Source organism: Eutrema salsugineum, unplaced genomic scaffold, assembly GCF_000478725.1.
Source record: "Eutrema salsugineum unplaced genomic scaffold, Eutsalg1_0 scaffold_16, whole genome shotgun sequence".
Lineage (NCBI taxonomy): Eukaryota > Viridiplantae > Streptophyta > Magnoliopsida > Brassicales > Brassicaceae > Eutrema > Eutrema salsugineum.
The window spans coordinates 3,094,752-3,108,560 of NW_006256858.1; the positions used below are offsets into that span (position 1 = coordinate 3,094,752).

The 13,809-nt window shown below is 35.8% G+C and overlaps 3 protein-coding genes across 5 annotated transcripts; all 3 read left to right on the top strand.

Annotated features, from left to right (window-relative positions):
- Nucleotides 1-2,474: 2,474 nt before the first annotated feature.
- LOC18021433 (UPF0160 protein MYG1, mitochondrial) lies at nt 2,475-6,415 on the top strand. 3 transcript variants are annotated; one of them, XM_024158080.1, is made up of 9 exons: nt 2,475-2,830; nt 2,900-3,048; nt 3,995-4,119; nt 4,409-4,555; nt 4,631-4,729; nt 5,101-5,292; nt 5,614-5,733; nt 5,859-5,930; nt 6,003-6,415. In XM_024158080.1, the coding sequence occupies exons 3-9, from the start codon at nt 4,060-4,062 to the stop codon at nt 6,225-6,227; spliced, it is 915 nt and encodes a 304-aa protein (XP_024013848.1). In that variant the 5' UTR covers nt 2,475-2,830; nt 2,900-3,048; nt 3,995-4,059; the 3' UTR covers nt 6,228-6,415. The 3 variants fall into 3 exon arrangements, with proteins under 3 accessions (XP_024013848.1, XP_024013846.1, XP_024013847.1); XM_024158078.1 differs by having other exon boundaries at nt 2,715-2,830; nt 2,900-2,984; XM_024158079.1 differs by lacking the exons at nt 2,475-2,830; nt 2,900-3,048 and adding an exon at nt 3,874-3,907.
- A 323-nt stretch (nt 6,416-6,738) lies between these two features.
- On the top strand, nt 6,739-10,040 carry LOC18021434 (molybdate-anion transporter). The gene is made up of 8 exons (XM_006404095.2): nt 6,739-6,974; nt 7,608-7,752; nt 7,843-8,011; nt 8,409-8,679; nt 8,818-9,083; nt 9,164-9,379; nt 9,478-9,580; nt 9,746-10,040. Exons 1-8 carry the CDS (start codon nt 6,824-6,826, stop codon nt 9,805-9,807), a joined length of 1,383 nt encoding a protein of 460 aa, XP_006404158.1. The 5' UTR covers nt 6,739-6,823; the 3' UTR covers nt 9,808-10,040.
- Nucleotides 10,041-10,767: 727 nt separating this feature from the next.
- LOC112087883 lies at nt 10,768-11,788 on the top strand. Its single transcript, XM_024158015.1, has 3 exons — nt 10,768-10,887; nt 11,353-11,405; nt 11,591-11,788. The coding sequence occupies exons 1-3, from the start codon at nt 10,833-10,835 to the stop codon at nt 11,687-11,689; spliced, it is 207 nt and encodes a 68-aa protein (XP_024013783.1). The 5' UTR covers nt 10,768-10,832; the 3' UTR covers nt 11,690-11,788.
- Nucleotides 11,789-13,809: the final 2,021 nt, after the last annotated feature.

Below are 13,809 nucleotides of genomic sequence, written 5' to 3' on the forward strand. Positions count from 1 at the left end.
GTTCGTACCCCTGAGAAAACTTCCCTGAACCCCAACGCTTTCTTCTCCATTGTTTTACACCGATTTTCTTTAAGCTTTAATTCAATATTGTCTTTCTTTTTTAGTTCATTTTCATTTAAGCATTAGAATATCCGTTTTTATCATTTTTAGTTATTTTCGTTAAGTTTAGTTATTACGCCATTTAATTTCCGTATTTTCTTTTAAAATTTCGTTTTTAGATTTTAAACACACTACCAAACCCCCACTAAACCGTTTTTGTTCTAGACTTCCTTACTTTAACTTATTTCAAAGGCTTTTTGCAGCAAAAGATCCTCATTCCCTGTGGATTCGATCCCTAAGTACTACAATCGATCAGCTGTGCACTTGCGGCTATTGATTTCAATTAGGGTAAAACTTGACAACCCTCGACACCACACATCAAGATCACCATCAGTGGTGCAGGATCTATTATCAGAACCTCGGAGACATATCAAAGCAGCTCTGTTTTCAGCACCATTGTCGTTGTTTTGATCCACACCATCATGCAAAGCAGCTCTGTTTTTCTGCAGGGATTTCATCATGCAAAGCAGCTCTGTTTTCAGCACCATTGTTGTCGTTTTGATCCACACCATCAACTCGTTCAACGAAATCTTTACGTTCCAAAAAAACATCTACAGCTTTCGTCCAGAACACAGCATCACACATTCTTCGAAAGTTTGTAGTCCCATCCCTAAGAACCTTCAGTTCCGTAAGTTCCTAAAACAGAAGTTTGTACCAAATCTTCTGTCCACTCAAAGAAATGTTCAATGATTCCATCAGATTAACAAAAAGTGATGTCGGGTTGCTTATGAGCGTGTGGACTTCTCCTCCGACATATGCTGTTCCGTTTTCGATCGAGATCTCAAACTTTCCATTGTGATAAACTTGAAACACACCCTCGTTCTCACTAAAACAACAGAGTTAGAACAAAATAAGAATCGAACATCATATATAGCCCTTGTCGAAGTCAACTAAGATACTGACTTAGAACAAATAACGTATCTACGTCGCGTAATTCTAAACCGATCTAATCGAAGCCACAAACTAGAAAACATTATCATGCAAGCCGTCTAAACCCTAATCGATCCAACAATAGAAAGAAAAATCATTATTTGAAAGTTTACCTCATGTTTCCAACCTGTAAGTGATGATAACCAAAAGCTTACACCACCTAAACACTGAACTCGATGTTTAGGGTTTCTAAACTCTTGATCGCTCTGTTACTTCACGTTGACGAAGAAGACGAGCATATGAAAGGTTGTCCCACTGTTTAAGTATTTTTCCAAGTTATATATATATATATTTTTATTATTTTTAAGGACCAAACGACTACGTATTTTTTTTTTTTTAAATCGATTTGTGATGAGTCAAACGATGTCGTCTGTGTTTTCTTCTAAAACTAAGACAGAATAATACGATGTCGTCACTTACGTGGACGCCACATAGACCATAGTTGACAGAATAATTAACAGAGTTGAGACATAAATTGCTTTTAGCACAAAAAGAAAAGATTAAAGTTAAAATTCAAACTAAAACAATGTTTAAGGATAAAATTCAAATGTTAACATAGATTAAGTATGTTAAAGCACCACACATAATTTTAGGTATATATTTAACATTTTTGGAATGTTTGAGCATGAAAAAGCCAATTTTCCCTCCCATCTCTAAATTAAGAAACGTCTTTCAATTTCTTTTTTGTGTTTTTCATTTATTTAATTTGGGAAAAATGGTAGAGACGGTGGTTAAATACCCCCATTGCACTTGCTCTTATGTTCTTTATTCTACTGATCATCGCTATTTTTCATTGTATGTAAGAAAAAGAGAGAGAAAAGGTTTTCAACTCTTAAATTTTAGGGAACATTAATGGAAAAAAATGCTTTACTTAATTTGCTTGAAGGTCAGATTTTTTTTTTCATAATGCCATATTTTTTTTTAACGTTTACGGTTCTGAACAAAGTTTTCCTTTTTCTTGTTTCTGTGTGTGCCTTTGGCCACCTCCGTCACAGTAGTAAGTTACGATTGTGGTGTTTCACTAGAATCTGATTCTTAATTATACAACTACATCGATCATCACTTACGACAATTACTTTTAACACTTACATTTAATAAGTAAAACACAATTTTTGCAGTTTTATACCCAAAAACATATATGATTAAGTAATTTTTTTCCACCAAGAAAAACACGATCTTGCTATTTCCTTCCAACGTTACAATTGAGCTAGAACTATTAACAAAAGAGCATACACAAACATGTCTACACACTAAAACAAGATTAAAAAAAAAGGGTATACAAAAAAATATGACGTCACAAAAATCATTTTTGAAAACTCGTTTTGAATAAATCTGACAAATACTGTATTAAATTCAAATATGATAAGAATTAAGAGAATAAAGCTCCGACTCCAAAATGATTTCGTTTCACGGCGTCTTCTTCTTCTTCTTCTTCGTAAGAGGAGGAGGCGGAGCGAGAATCCGGCTAGCATAAATCGCCATATCCGTCAAGATCCTCATGTTCCAATTCGCGTAAACCATCGGCGTCGGTTGAAAAAAACTCGTCCTGCACATGGAAATATTCACGAGCGCAAGAGCTTGATACGCTCTCATGAATCGATAATCACGGAGATACAAATACTTCAACGCGTTATCGAGATGAGCATCCACCAATTTATACGCTTTCCTGCAAGCATCGAACTCTGCTCTGCTTCTACGATCTTTCGCTCTCGGAAGAAGAGAGCTTTCGATGTTATCCAGCGTTTCTATGGCGTTGATCCACGCTTTCGCTGCGGTTAATTTCGCGATTGTTTTGATCGAGGTGCGTCGTCTGATTAGCTGAGAGGTGATTGTTTGATTGCAGAATTTGAAATCGATTGTTTGTTTGCAGATTCTGTTGATTAGCTCCTTTGTTGTTGGGTCAGGCACGACGGAGATTGAAGATTTGAAGTTAATGCAGACAAGAAGAGAGATGAGTAAGTGAACAAAAGCCATTGATCATAAGGTGTTTGATGATATGCGTAAGAGAAAGCTAATTCGGTAATAATCTCAAATATTTATACTCTTTTATCTCTACATTGAATGTATCGAATCTGTTCCAAAACGTAGTTGTTAGCCTTCAATGCATTATGATGTTGACATCTAATTTTCTGGTTTTTTTTTTTATCTTCTGGTCTAAATCTAGGTTTTGTGATTAGTGTAAGAAAAAATAATGATCATGAAAATATGTTTGGTGAATTTGGTTGAAGGGCAATGATGTGATGCTTATAGACCACATTTTCTCAAATTCCTTTGGTTTGAAGTCTTTCTAAAGTAAACTGGGTTGCATTTCTTTAATACTACTTACTATTTTTGCCATGTTAGTTTTGATCATTTTTTAAGAAACAAGAACAAACTTATCCAGCAAGTGAGGGTGATTATGTGTAAAAATATACAAAAACTGATATTCTGTTTGATGTATTGCTAGATGTAAACTCAATCGAGCATTTAGTCTGAGCCTAGTACGAATTAGATTAGCGTTTAAATGTAAAGGGTCCTACGATTAGAACAAAACAATAAATTTGATACATTGAATCAAGTAAAACAAATGTTGCGGAGTTTTGGAAACAATCAGCTTTGATTACCAGAATGTGAGTGTGGTGATCAACCATATTGGTAGGTCAACCAATGATCATCAACTCTATTAAAAATTCCCAATAAAATAGTAAAATATACAGTATCTCCGAAAAGGCAAAAAGTGTTAGAAATGTAACGTTTGAACGACAGCGTTTCCTAAAAGCCCAAAGTCCGTTAAACGGCGACGTTTAGTCGAGCTTAAACCCGCGACGTCAAGGGTTTAGATTTTGGTCGTCGGTTAACCATTTGGTTTCTCTTAGAGCCATGTTTGTTGGGTCGAGAGGTCTGTTCTGCAGCAGAATCTGGAATCATTCTCTGTTTCTGAAACGTTCTGCAAACTTTCGAGCTAATTTCTCTACAAATTCATTAGGGAAGCAGAAACGGGTTGGGACGCATAATGGAACTTTCCATTGCGACGAAACCTTAGCTTGCTTCATGCTTCGTCTTTCAAGCAGATTCTCCGATGCTCAAATCGTCCGGACCAGAGATCATCAGGTACTATTTGTTCTATATACCATGTAATTCAGGGTAGCTTTGTGCGAATCTTCTTTCTTTGAGTTTAATTTGATTTTCGAAATTTTGAGAAATGGTTCGAGATTAGCAAGGAGTGTCGATTTAGTTTGAGTTTTATGTGGAATTCATGGAATTTTTCAGAATTTCTCGTCGATTCTGTTTTTTTTGTGTGCTGTGTGTAGTTACGATTTTGCGCAGTAATTGATATATGTGTGCGATTTCACATTATCTCTGTCTTAGTTTCTACTTGATTTTGTGATGTAATCGTAAGGTTTTGGAGAAGCTTGATGCGGCTCTTGATGTTGGAGGTGTGTACGATCCTACGAGTGAACGTTATGACCATCATCAGAAAGGCTTCACTGAAGTGTTTGGCTACGGGTTTAATACTAAACTCAGTAGTGCCGGGCTAATCTATAAGGTAAGAGAAGATACTTTCTTGTGATTTTGGTGGCTAATTTGAGAAGATTGTGTTGATACTTATTACTTCATCTAGCACTATGGATTGGAGATAATTGCTAAGGAGCTTCAACTTGATCAGAGACATCCCGATGTGCATCGACTGTTTTTAGCTGTGTACAAATACTTCATTGAGGTAGTTCTTCTTGCTCTATAAATGTTGCTCCTTACGCTGCTAGTTTCTTAGTTATCTATTGAGTAAACTATCCATTCACGGCATTGAACAAGCTAAAGTTTGTGGCTTTTAGTGTTTGGTGGACAATAGTTACTGCATCTGTTTTCTGATTGGTCAAATATTCTATTTCCTAGCTGAAATTTTTTGTCATGTGTATCGAATGTCACCACCAAGTCATGGCTCTGTCTGAAATCTTCTTTTGAAATTGAGATTAACGGAGAAAGAGATTTCAGTTATGATTTTACATATAGTGGACCAGCTCTTGAACTATTCATATTCCGTCATGTTTTTACATGGTTCTAATGTAGCTCCTTGTTGTATACGGGTTACAGGCAGTAGATGCTATAGACAACGGCATCCATCAGTATGACACTGATAAGCCTCCACGATATGAAAACAATACAAGCTTGGCATATAGGATTGGAAGGTTGAACTTAGACTGGATTGAACTTGATCAGTCTAGTAGCAAAGAAGATGAAGCCTTTCATAGGGCAATGGAACTTGCTGGCTCCGAGTTTTTGGAGGTTTTTTCCCCCTTCTATATCTTATCTAATTATATAAAGTACTGAACCTCCTTTGAAAAGAGATGCAAATAGGAAAATTGCTAGTACCCAAACTAAATCTAGTGCTGGCAAAATTGCTTTGAATGAATCAACCTAATGGCATACTAATATTCTTATAACGACTGTTGCTTACTTCTGATAAACAAATGGTATTGGTTTCATTTCACTTGTTTCTAAGAACTGATTAATACCAGAATATGTTTGCCTTCCTATTTGAGTTAGATGTGAGAATAGAGAGCCAGAACAATCCCTGAGTCTACCTTATGTTCTGCCTTTTGATAGTGTATTCATTTTCACGCGAAATCATGGTTACCAGCTCGGTCAATTGTTATGGAGTGTCTTGCAGAACGACATGATATAGACTCCAGTGGAGAAATCATGAAGCTCAGCAAGCAATGCCCAGTAAGTTAAAAAAATTAGCTCTTTAGAGGTTCCATACATCATCTTTCGAATTTTCTAGATGGATTATAGTTGATTCTGGTGGGAATTAGTTTTGAACGTTTTAAAGAGTTTTGTGCAATTGACAGTGGAAACTCCATATATTCGAGCTAGAGAAAGAAATGAAGATTGATCCTCCCATAAAATATGTTATTTACCAGGTATGTATGCAACGATCTTACTATTGTAAGCTTAACGTCTGTCTGTTAAGCCAATGAGTGTGACTTGTGCAGGATGATAGAAGCGAAAACTGGAGAATCCAGGCGGTTTCGGTTTCACCAGACAGGTTTGAGAGCCGTAAAGCTTTGCCAAGTTCATGGAGGGGCCTAGAAAAGGAGAAGCTCTCTGAGGAAAGCTCAATTCCGGGATGTGTATTTGTGCACATGAGTGGTTTCATTGGTGCAAACCGGACCTTTGAAGGTGCCCTGGCAATGGCAAGAGCCTCTTTGATTGCTTAGTTTCTCTGTATAAACCAAAAATGGTTTTTTTGACCCCCAAAAACAAAGGAAAAAACCCAAAGATTGGTTATTTGGTTTGTTGAATCGGTTTTCTATACATAGAATCTATATCCAAGTAACTATACTGTAAACAAATCTGGATCAAGAATTTCTGTATTGAATTTTTTTTATATACATTTTTTAAAATTTCTAGTTTTCCATTACTAGGAGATAAATAGTTAAAAATAGCAGTCTAAATCATCGCAAAGGTAAAAAGCTTTGACTTCTCTTTTGTCAAGATTGAGATTTTAGATTATAACGCCAAAAAACATGAATCCCATTCCAAAGCATACTCTAATTAAGTAATTAGTAAATATAATTGATACATTATTTTAGTTATTCAAATTTTTATGTAAAATAGAATAGTGATACTCACCGACTCACGCTTACGTGTATCGTAACCGCGTTGTACCAGATAATTTCCATACTCGGTAAATTGGTTCGGTACAATCGCACACACCTTCTCCACTCCGTGACATTGCCTTCTTCTTCTGCTTCTTCTTCTTCTCCGTAGCTCTCTAACTCTGAGTGAGAGAGAGATAGAAGCAAAAGCAACAATGGAGGTCTTCTACTACTTGGTGTTCGGAGCCATGGCTGCCGTAGTGGCGGCGTTGGAGCTGAGCAAGACAAACAAGGATCGGATCAACACTTCCTCTTCCTTCAATTCATTCAAGAACAATTACCTCGTCGTTTTCTCTATTATGATGGGTACGTCTTTCCACCATTATTGCTCAGATGCGAAATCGTTTTTACACACGATTTTTGCTTTCATTTTGTGATTACTTATGAAATTGGATACCGGAATCAGCTCTGTAAAATTCATCGGCACCTGCAATTTCGATTGTTGTTTCCTGTTATGGATCTGATCTATGTAGTTCTGTGTCGGTCTTTCGTTATCCGAAGTTGCACGAGAGAGTAAATTTCTTCGAGTTCTTCTTTTTTGGTTTAGGCGTCGTCCACTTCTGTACTAGATCGAATCCAGATGCAGATACAATTTATGTATACGTTTTCTTCTGTTAGTCATCGATTGATGGATTTCTTGTTGTAGCTCATACTAAATCTGGCAAGTTCGTTTTATGCATCATCTCTAGGTTTGGTCAAATGTGTCGTAGATCAGAGATTTATTTGAGATTGATGGAATATTTATGGCGAAAGATTATCTCACCTGATACATTATGTGTTCCATTTTTTGGGGGTTTTGATCAGGTAAAGAAGATAATACTGTTATAACCAATAATGAAGCAATTATTGATGGTAGTATGATTGTTCTAGAATGCATTCATGTCAAATGGATCAATTTCATGCTGATACGCACTTATGTATATGATTATGTTGCTACAGCTGGGGATTGGCTTCAGGGTCCTTATGTGTATTACCTTTACAGCACTTATGGTTTCGGGAAAGGAGATATTGGTCAGCTGTTCATTGCTGGTTTTGGCTCCTCGATGTTGTTTGGAACCATTGTTGGATCTCTGGCTGACAAACAGTGAGGAATTTTATCCGTTGAATTCAACTCCATGTTATCAGAGTAGAACTATGTCTATAGGCTAATAATATCCCTGTGTTTTGGATTCAGGGGTCGAAAGAGGGCATGTGTTACATACTGCATAGTTTACATACTAAGCTGCATCACCAAGCACTCTCCACAGTACAGAGTTTTGATGGTCGGGCGTATCTTGGGTGGTATTGCTACATCTCTCTTGTTTTCAGCCTTCGAATCTTGGCTCATTGCAGAGCACAACAAGGTAAGCCTTAGCTTTATTACTCTTATCATCATGTGAATATCAGTCAGTCTAGGTATTGGAAATGTTTTTTGTTAGGTTGGTTCCTCCGTAAATTCCTCTAAATACTTCTTAGTGGTCCAATAGAAAGTAGAAACGTAGTCTTCCTCCCAGTCATGTCTGTTTCTCGTTGAGTGTGATGTGTCGCACAGTTAACTCAGTCCATACTCGATGGCTGTAAATTCCGTAGTACCTTGATTTCTGGACTTCAAAGCTTTCTATAACATATCAAAGCTCACTTGCAATCTTTATACAAAAATGATAAAAAAAAAGTAAAGACTGGGACGCTTGTAAAGGATTATCTTAAAGGATTAGCCATGGCTGATGTGAAATTTTTGCTTTTCTGAACAACTTTGCACAGAGGAACTTTGAGCAACAGTGGCTTTCACTGACGTTCTCTAAAGCTGTTTTCCTTGGGAATGGTCTGGTCGCTATTCTCTCCGGTTTGTTTGGAAATCTTCTTGTTGATACATTTTCCTTTGGTCCTGTTGCTCCCTTTGACGCTGCTGCGTGCTTTCTTGCCATTGGAATGGCCATCATATTGACAACATGGTCTGAGAATTTCGGAGATCCATCTGACAGCAAAGATTTGATGACTCAGTTCAAAGTCGCTGCCATAGCAATTGCTTCAGGCAGGTTCAAAGTTAACGTTAAACTTGTTGACTCAGATGCCTCTGAATATACTCTTGTCTCCATTCGTCCAATCCCGCATCAAATTTGAAAGCTATGTTTCTTCATTATCTCTAACACAGTCTATGGGGATTTCTCAGATGAAAAGATTGCATTACTGGGCGCTATTCAGTCACTATTTGAAGCCTCGATGTACACATTTGTTTTCCTCTGGACACCAGCTCTCAGCCCGAACGACGAAGAAATTCCGCATGGCTTCGTCTTTGCAACCTTCATGTTGGCCTCGATGTTAGGAAGCTCCCTTGCAGCTCGTCTCATGGCTCGCTCGTCTCTCAGAGTCGAAAACTACATGCAAATCGTCTTTCTAATCTCTGCTGCTTCTCTTCTTCTTCCTATTACAACAAGCGTATGTCTCAGATTCTGAAGCTACATTGTATATAAAATCTTTTTATATGCACACTGACCTTATAATAACGTGTGGCTCAGGTCTTGGTGACGCCATCAAAGGTGATAGGTGAAGGCTTGTCGTTAACTTGCTCCATTCAGCTACTTGGTTTCTGTGTTTTCGAGGCTTGTGTAGGAATTTTTTGGCCATCGATAATGAAGATGAGATCACAGTATATCCCTGAAGAAGCACGAAGCACCATAATGAATTTCTTCCGTGTTCCGCTCAATATCTTTGTCTGCATCGTCTTGTACAACGTAAGAAAAGTCATGTCTTTATAATCTTCACAAAATAAGAGAGAGAAAAAAACCTAATCTGTAAAATTCGATTTTGAATAATAATTGTGGTTCTGCAGGTGGACGCATTTCCGATCACAATCATGTTTGGTATGTGCTCAATCTTCCTCTTTGTAGCCTCTATATTACAACGGCGACTCATGGTCATCTCCGAAAAGCCAAGTACGTTTGATTCTCAATCGATACTCTTTATTTTTGGTCTTATATATGCATATATAACCCAAAATTTTGAAGACACTATTTTAAGTGTGGAAAAGTAGAGACCGAGTTGTGTTTGTTTGTGGTAAATGGTAATGTCCTATTAAGAGTTGGCTATGTTTATTGCAGAGGGAGAAGAGTGGAGTCCAATGAAGGAGCGAAACTCGGAAGTTGATCCTCTAAACCTCTGATCATGTTCCACTCCCGGCTCGTAATTCTTAATTTGATTTTTTTGGTGATTTTCTCTTTTTGTTTAACTAATTCGCCGAATCATTGGGAAATAGAAAAAGAAACAGTCAAAAGGAAGAAAGGTATTGTTTTGCTCTTAGATTTTTACATAGTGATGTTGATTATTTGATAGGTATGTAACTCTATATAACCAGTTACGCACAATTATCAATTAAATCTTATAGTTTTACGTAATTTTGGGTTGTGAAAGTTTGCGAATTTCTTGTTCACTATATACACAGTACTAGAAATTGATCCACTCGTTGCGCATGTTTAATGCTTTTTCAGTTGTTTGTCGTTGTTTATTACAGCCAACAAAAAAATGTTGATTACAATTTCAAAAGGAGAGCGATTAATAATTATGATCACAACGGATATGAACATGAATATCCTAAGCATAATTTTGTGCAAGTTCGTTTCCCTTTTTGAGCCTCAGTAATTAATCTCTTTCTCTGCTTTGCTTTGCTTTGGTTTTGAATTTCTTTTGTGAGATGCCCTGGTATCATTTTGTCTTAGTTCGTTTAATACTCTACTCTTGTAGTCTTTTCATTCATACAAGCGTTTGAATATGTTACTTGTCTGTAAAACCTAAAAAGATGAAAACTTTGACCAAAAGAACTCACGGGGAGTAGAATTTATGTTCATGAAGAAATTCAAGGTGTAATAATTAAGAGACACCTGACATATGGAAGAAGAAATACTTATTCAAGTTGCCCAAATAAGGCCACCTTGAATATGTTTTTTTGGTTAAAAGGCTTTAATAAATATGCTTAATGAGGTCAACAAAAAAGTAGATGCATTAAAAGACACATAATTTGCAAATACATAATGGTGAATATAGCTTTGCCAAATGCCAACACATTTATCTTCCCAACGGATAACTACGCGGGATACCTCATACCTGCGTATATATAGATGCATGCGTTGGTTTCAGACAACAACAAAATTATTTCTCTTGTGTTATCAGGAAAAAAAACAACTTTGAAAGATGAAGTTGGTGATTCTCATGTCGTTCTTGCTTCTGCTTCCATTGTGCTCTTCAGGTAGTTAAATTTGTGTATACAGTAGTGTAAATTACAGCGTACCCAAAATACAGTATTACAGTTGTATGACATATTTAAGATGTAAGAAAAAGTCATTTGATATTCGAAAACGTTTTGTAGATATTTAACATTTTAACATCGAGATCTAGGTTCTGAATGGTGACTATTAGAGAAACAATAAAAATAAGACAGAAAAGAATGAAAAAAAAAATTGCTTTATTTTTTTCCTCAAATTTGATAAGATATATTTTTGTTTTATTTTTCCCTTCAAAAATAAATAAAGAATAAAAAGGAATCATCTGTACATATATTTTTTTCAGGATTAAAGAGAGACTCATTATTCCTCCTCTTCATGTTTTTGTTACCATTCAACGCCTCAGTTTGATGGTTACGGATTTCACACCACGATAAGGATTTTACTATTAATAAATAATTACACATATGAAATCCGATATTTGTTTATAGGGTTTGAGGAGGATCATGGAGTTGCTCATACTGACCAATATTCCTTAAACAAGGTAGACAATCTGACAAAATAAAATGCTTATTTTTCACAGATTTTTATCTTCTCCCATATTATCATTGATTAAAGATAATATTTATATCCAGTTTAAAAATTCAATAGAATAATCATTGTTGTGATTTCTTTCAAAAAAAGGAAAAAAGAGTAATTGTTGATGATCAGGCATGTAATAAACTGTAGGTTGAAGAGACTAATCCGGTGATTATGGATTATCCGGACCCATGCCCAAATCCAAGACATGACCCAACAAAATCTCCGCCACCGCCGCCGCAGAACTGAAAGCAAAAATATGTAATATCACTACATTGGATCATTCCATCTTTATGATTATGATATGTACTATCAAACTAATCATCTAAATAAAGTAAAATACTATTATGAGTTGGTTTTTTTATTATCTAACTAAACTATAATTAGATAGGTCAACAATACAAAAAAGTAAAATATAATTAATTAGTCAAAGAATTGGTCATCTATATTCATCCGTGATTACTTTTTATAAGATAAATTACCAATAGAGTAAACTTTTGACTCGAAAATTTTTTGATCTACTGAACTAATAATCACTTGATCGGAAATATTACGCATCTTATTCTTACTATAACTTTGGTTTGAAAACACTTGACAAAAGCATTGATGATACAATGTCTACCAATATGGTAATTATCTTTCAGTAATTGACTGGACAAGACAGTCACAAACTGTTGTTTTTCGTTTGACACCCCAAAGATGGCAAGATTACAACTTAGCAAGAAAGCTCCCCATCTTTTTCAGTTTTCGAGATGATCATATCATGTGAATTCTTCTCTTGAGGTAACCGGGGTCGGCTCTGAGTCCGGTTTAGTTTTTCTTGGTTTGGTTCCTACTATTCACCGGTTTTGTTTGGCGAGTGTAGCGTATTATATGTGTTGGATCCTTCAAATTTTGTGTTGGGTTTGGTTCCATTTCAAAAAACAAAATTCTAAAAGTCGCATTCACATTTTACAATAACAGTCATATACCTCGTAATTTTGTTTACTCTTCTCTTCAATTTTTGATTTAGAACAGTTGCTTCGCACACCGAATCTCTTCAGGATTTTTAGTTCGTTTGTTATGGTTCTGGCTGGTTCAAGAATCAAGATAGGTTTGTATCAGAACTACGTGAGGAAATGAACTGAGCCGGTTAACACCTGGCTCAAATTCGACCTCAATTAGGTGTGTCCAATCCGATTTTCGGATTTTTTTGGTATAGAAACCAAAAGAAAATCAAACACCATTTGGTTTGTTTTCGGTTTGGAAACTGTTAATCGTTTTTTGTTCCATTTGGACCGGTTTAACTGGATTGGATCCCTATCCCAAATCAAATAGAAATAGATCGCATGAAACCAAATTATATTCCAATCATAAAAGTGCTGAACCAGAACCAAATCCGTATGATCCAGTAATCAAACGAAAACTGGACTTCTTCCAGATCTTTGAAGGTTTGATCTATCTATTTGTTGAATCAATGTGCAGAAGATCGTAAGAAGTGAAACGTGAAATGGAACGTAAAAGGAGAAGCTAGGGCTCTTTTTGTAGACAGGGCCGGATCTGAGATTTTGGGTACTTCAAACAAAAAGCCTAATTGGTTTTATAAAAAAAAAAAAATTTTAAAAAAAAAATATCGGCTAAATTGGACAAAAAAATTTGGGGATTTAAAACAAATGTTTCAATAGGCTTGGCCCAAATCCGGCCATGTTGTAGAGAACAGATATATATCTAAAGGAGAGCGGATATTTTATAATTACAATGAATGTCAACATGAATTTCCCCCACACATCATTTTGTATAACCCTAACCTCAATGTAAATTTTTTTTAAAAAAAATGTTAGAAAGATGGAAGTAATCAAATATTCAAGGGGCTTAACGTTGTAAGTATTCAAACATCCAATATATCCAACGTTTGTAGTGACCGGGAATGTCACTAGTGCAACGTATACGTAGATAACACATAAATTTTAAGGGTTTTATTTGTCCAAATTCCATACATATATGCTCAGTTACAATCTACAAATTATATGATACACGATTCACGAATGATGCAACGTGAGTTTCTCCAACGAATATATCTCTAGTTCTTCTGTGAGCATGTGTACGTTTTTCCTTCGGACTTTATCTCTTTGGGGAGTTTTAAAATGCTTAAATTGCTTTTGTTTCTTCGTAGTCTAGGATATTGATTTCTATTTCTTATTTAAGCTATGCAGTAAGTTGTAAGAGGAAAGTTTTGATTGATTTAGAACAAAAAACAGAAAAGATTGACTAGTAAAGATCATTTTTAAGATTTTTTGATAAGAAGAGAACATAAAAACAATCCAAGAGGAATTTTGATGATAGAAAGCTAGTCAATATTTTCTAATTAATCTGATTATTCTTTTCTAATT

Coding starts and splice junctions, on each gene's coding strand:
- LOC18021434 (XM_006404095.2), top strand. CDS start 6,824: ATGGAGGTCTTCTACTACTTGGTGTTCGGAGCCATGGCTGCCGTAGTG. Junction 7,753..7,842: donor GGATCTCTGGCTGACAAACA/GTGAGGAATTTT, acceptor TTTTGGATTCAG/GGGTCGAAAGAGGGCATGTG. Junction 9,084..9,163: donor TTCTTCCTATTACAACAAGC/GTATGTCTCAGA, acceptor CGTGTGGCTCAG/GTCTTGGTGACGCCATCAAA.
- LOC18021433 (XM_024158078.1), top strand. CDS start 2,759: ATGTTATCCAGCGTTTCTATGGCGTTGATCCACGCTTTCGCTGCGGTT. Junction 2,985..3,994: donor GCAGACAAGAAGAGAGATGA/GTAAGTGAACAA, acceptor CAAATTCATTAG/GGAAGCAGAAACGGGTTGGG. Junction 4,120..4,408: donor TCCGGACCAGAGATCATCAG/GTACTATTTGTT, acceptor TGTAATCGTAAG/GTTTTGGAGAAGCTTGATGC.
- LOC112087883 (XM_024158015.1), top strand. CDS start 10,833: ATGAAGTTGGTGATTCTCATGTCGTTCTTGCTTCTGCTTCCATTGTGC. Junction 10,888..11,352: donor GCTTCCATTGTGCTCTTCAG/GTAGTTAAATTT, acceptor ATTTGTTTATAG/GGTTTGAGGAGGATCATGGA. Junction 11,406..11,590: donor ACCAATATTCCTTAAACAAG/GTAGACAATCTG, acceptor AATAAACTGTAG/GTTGAAGAGACTAATCCGGT.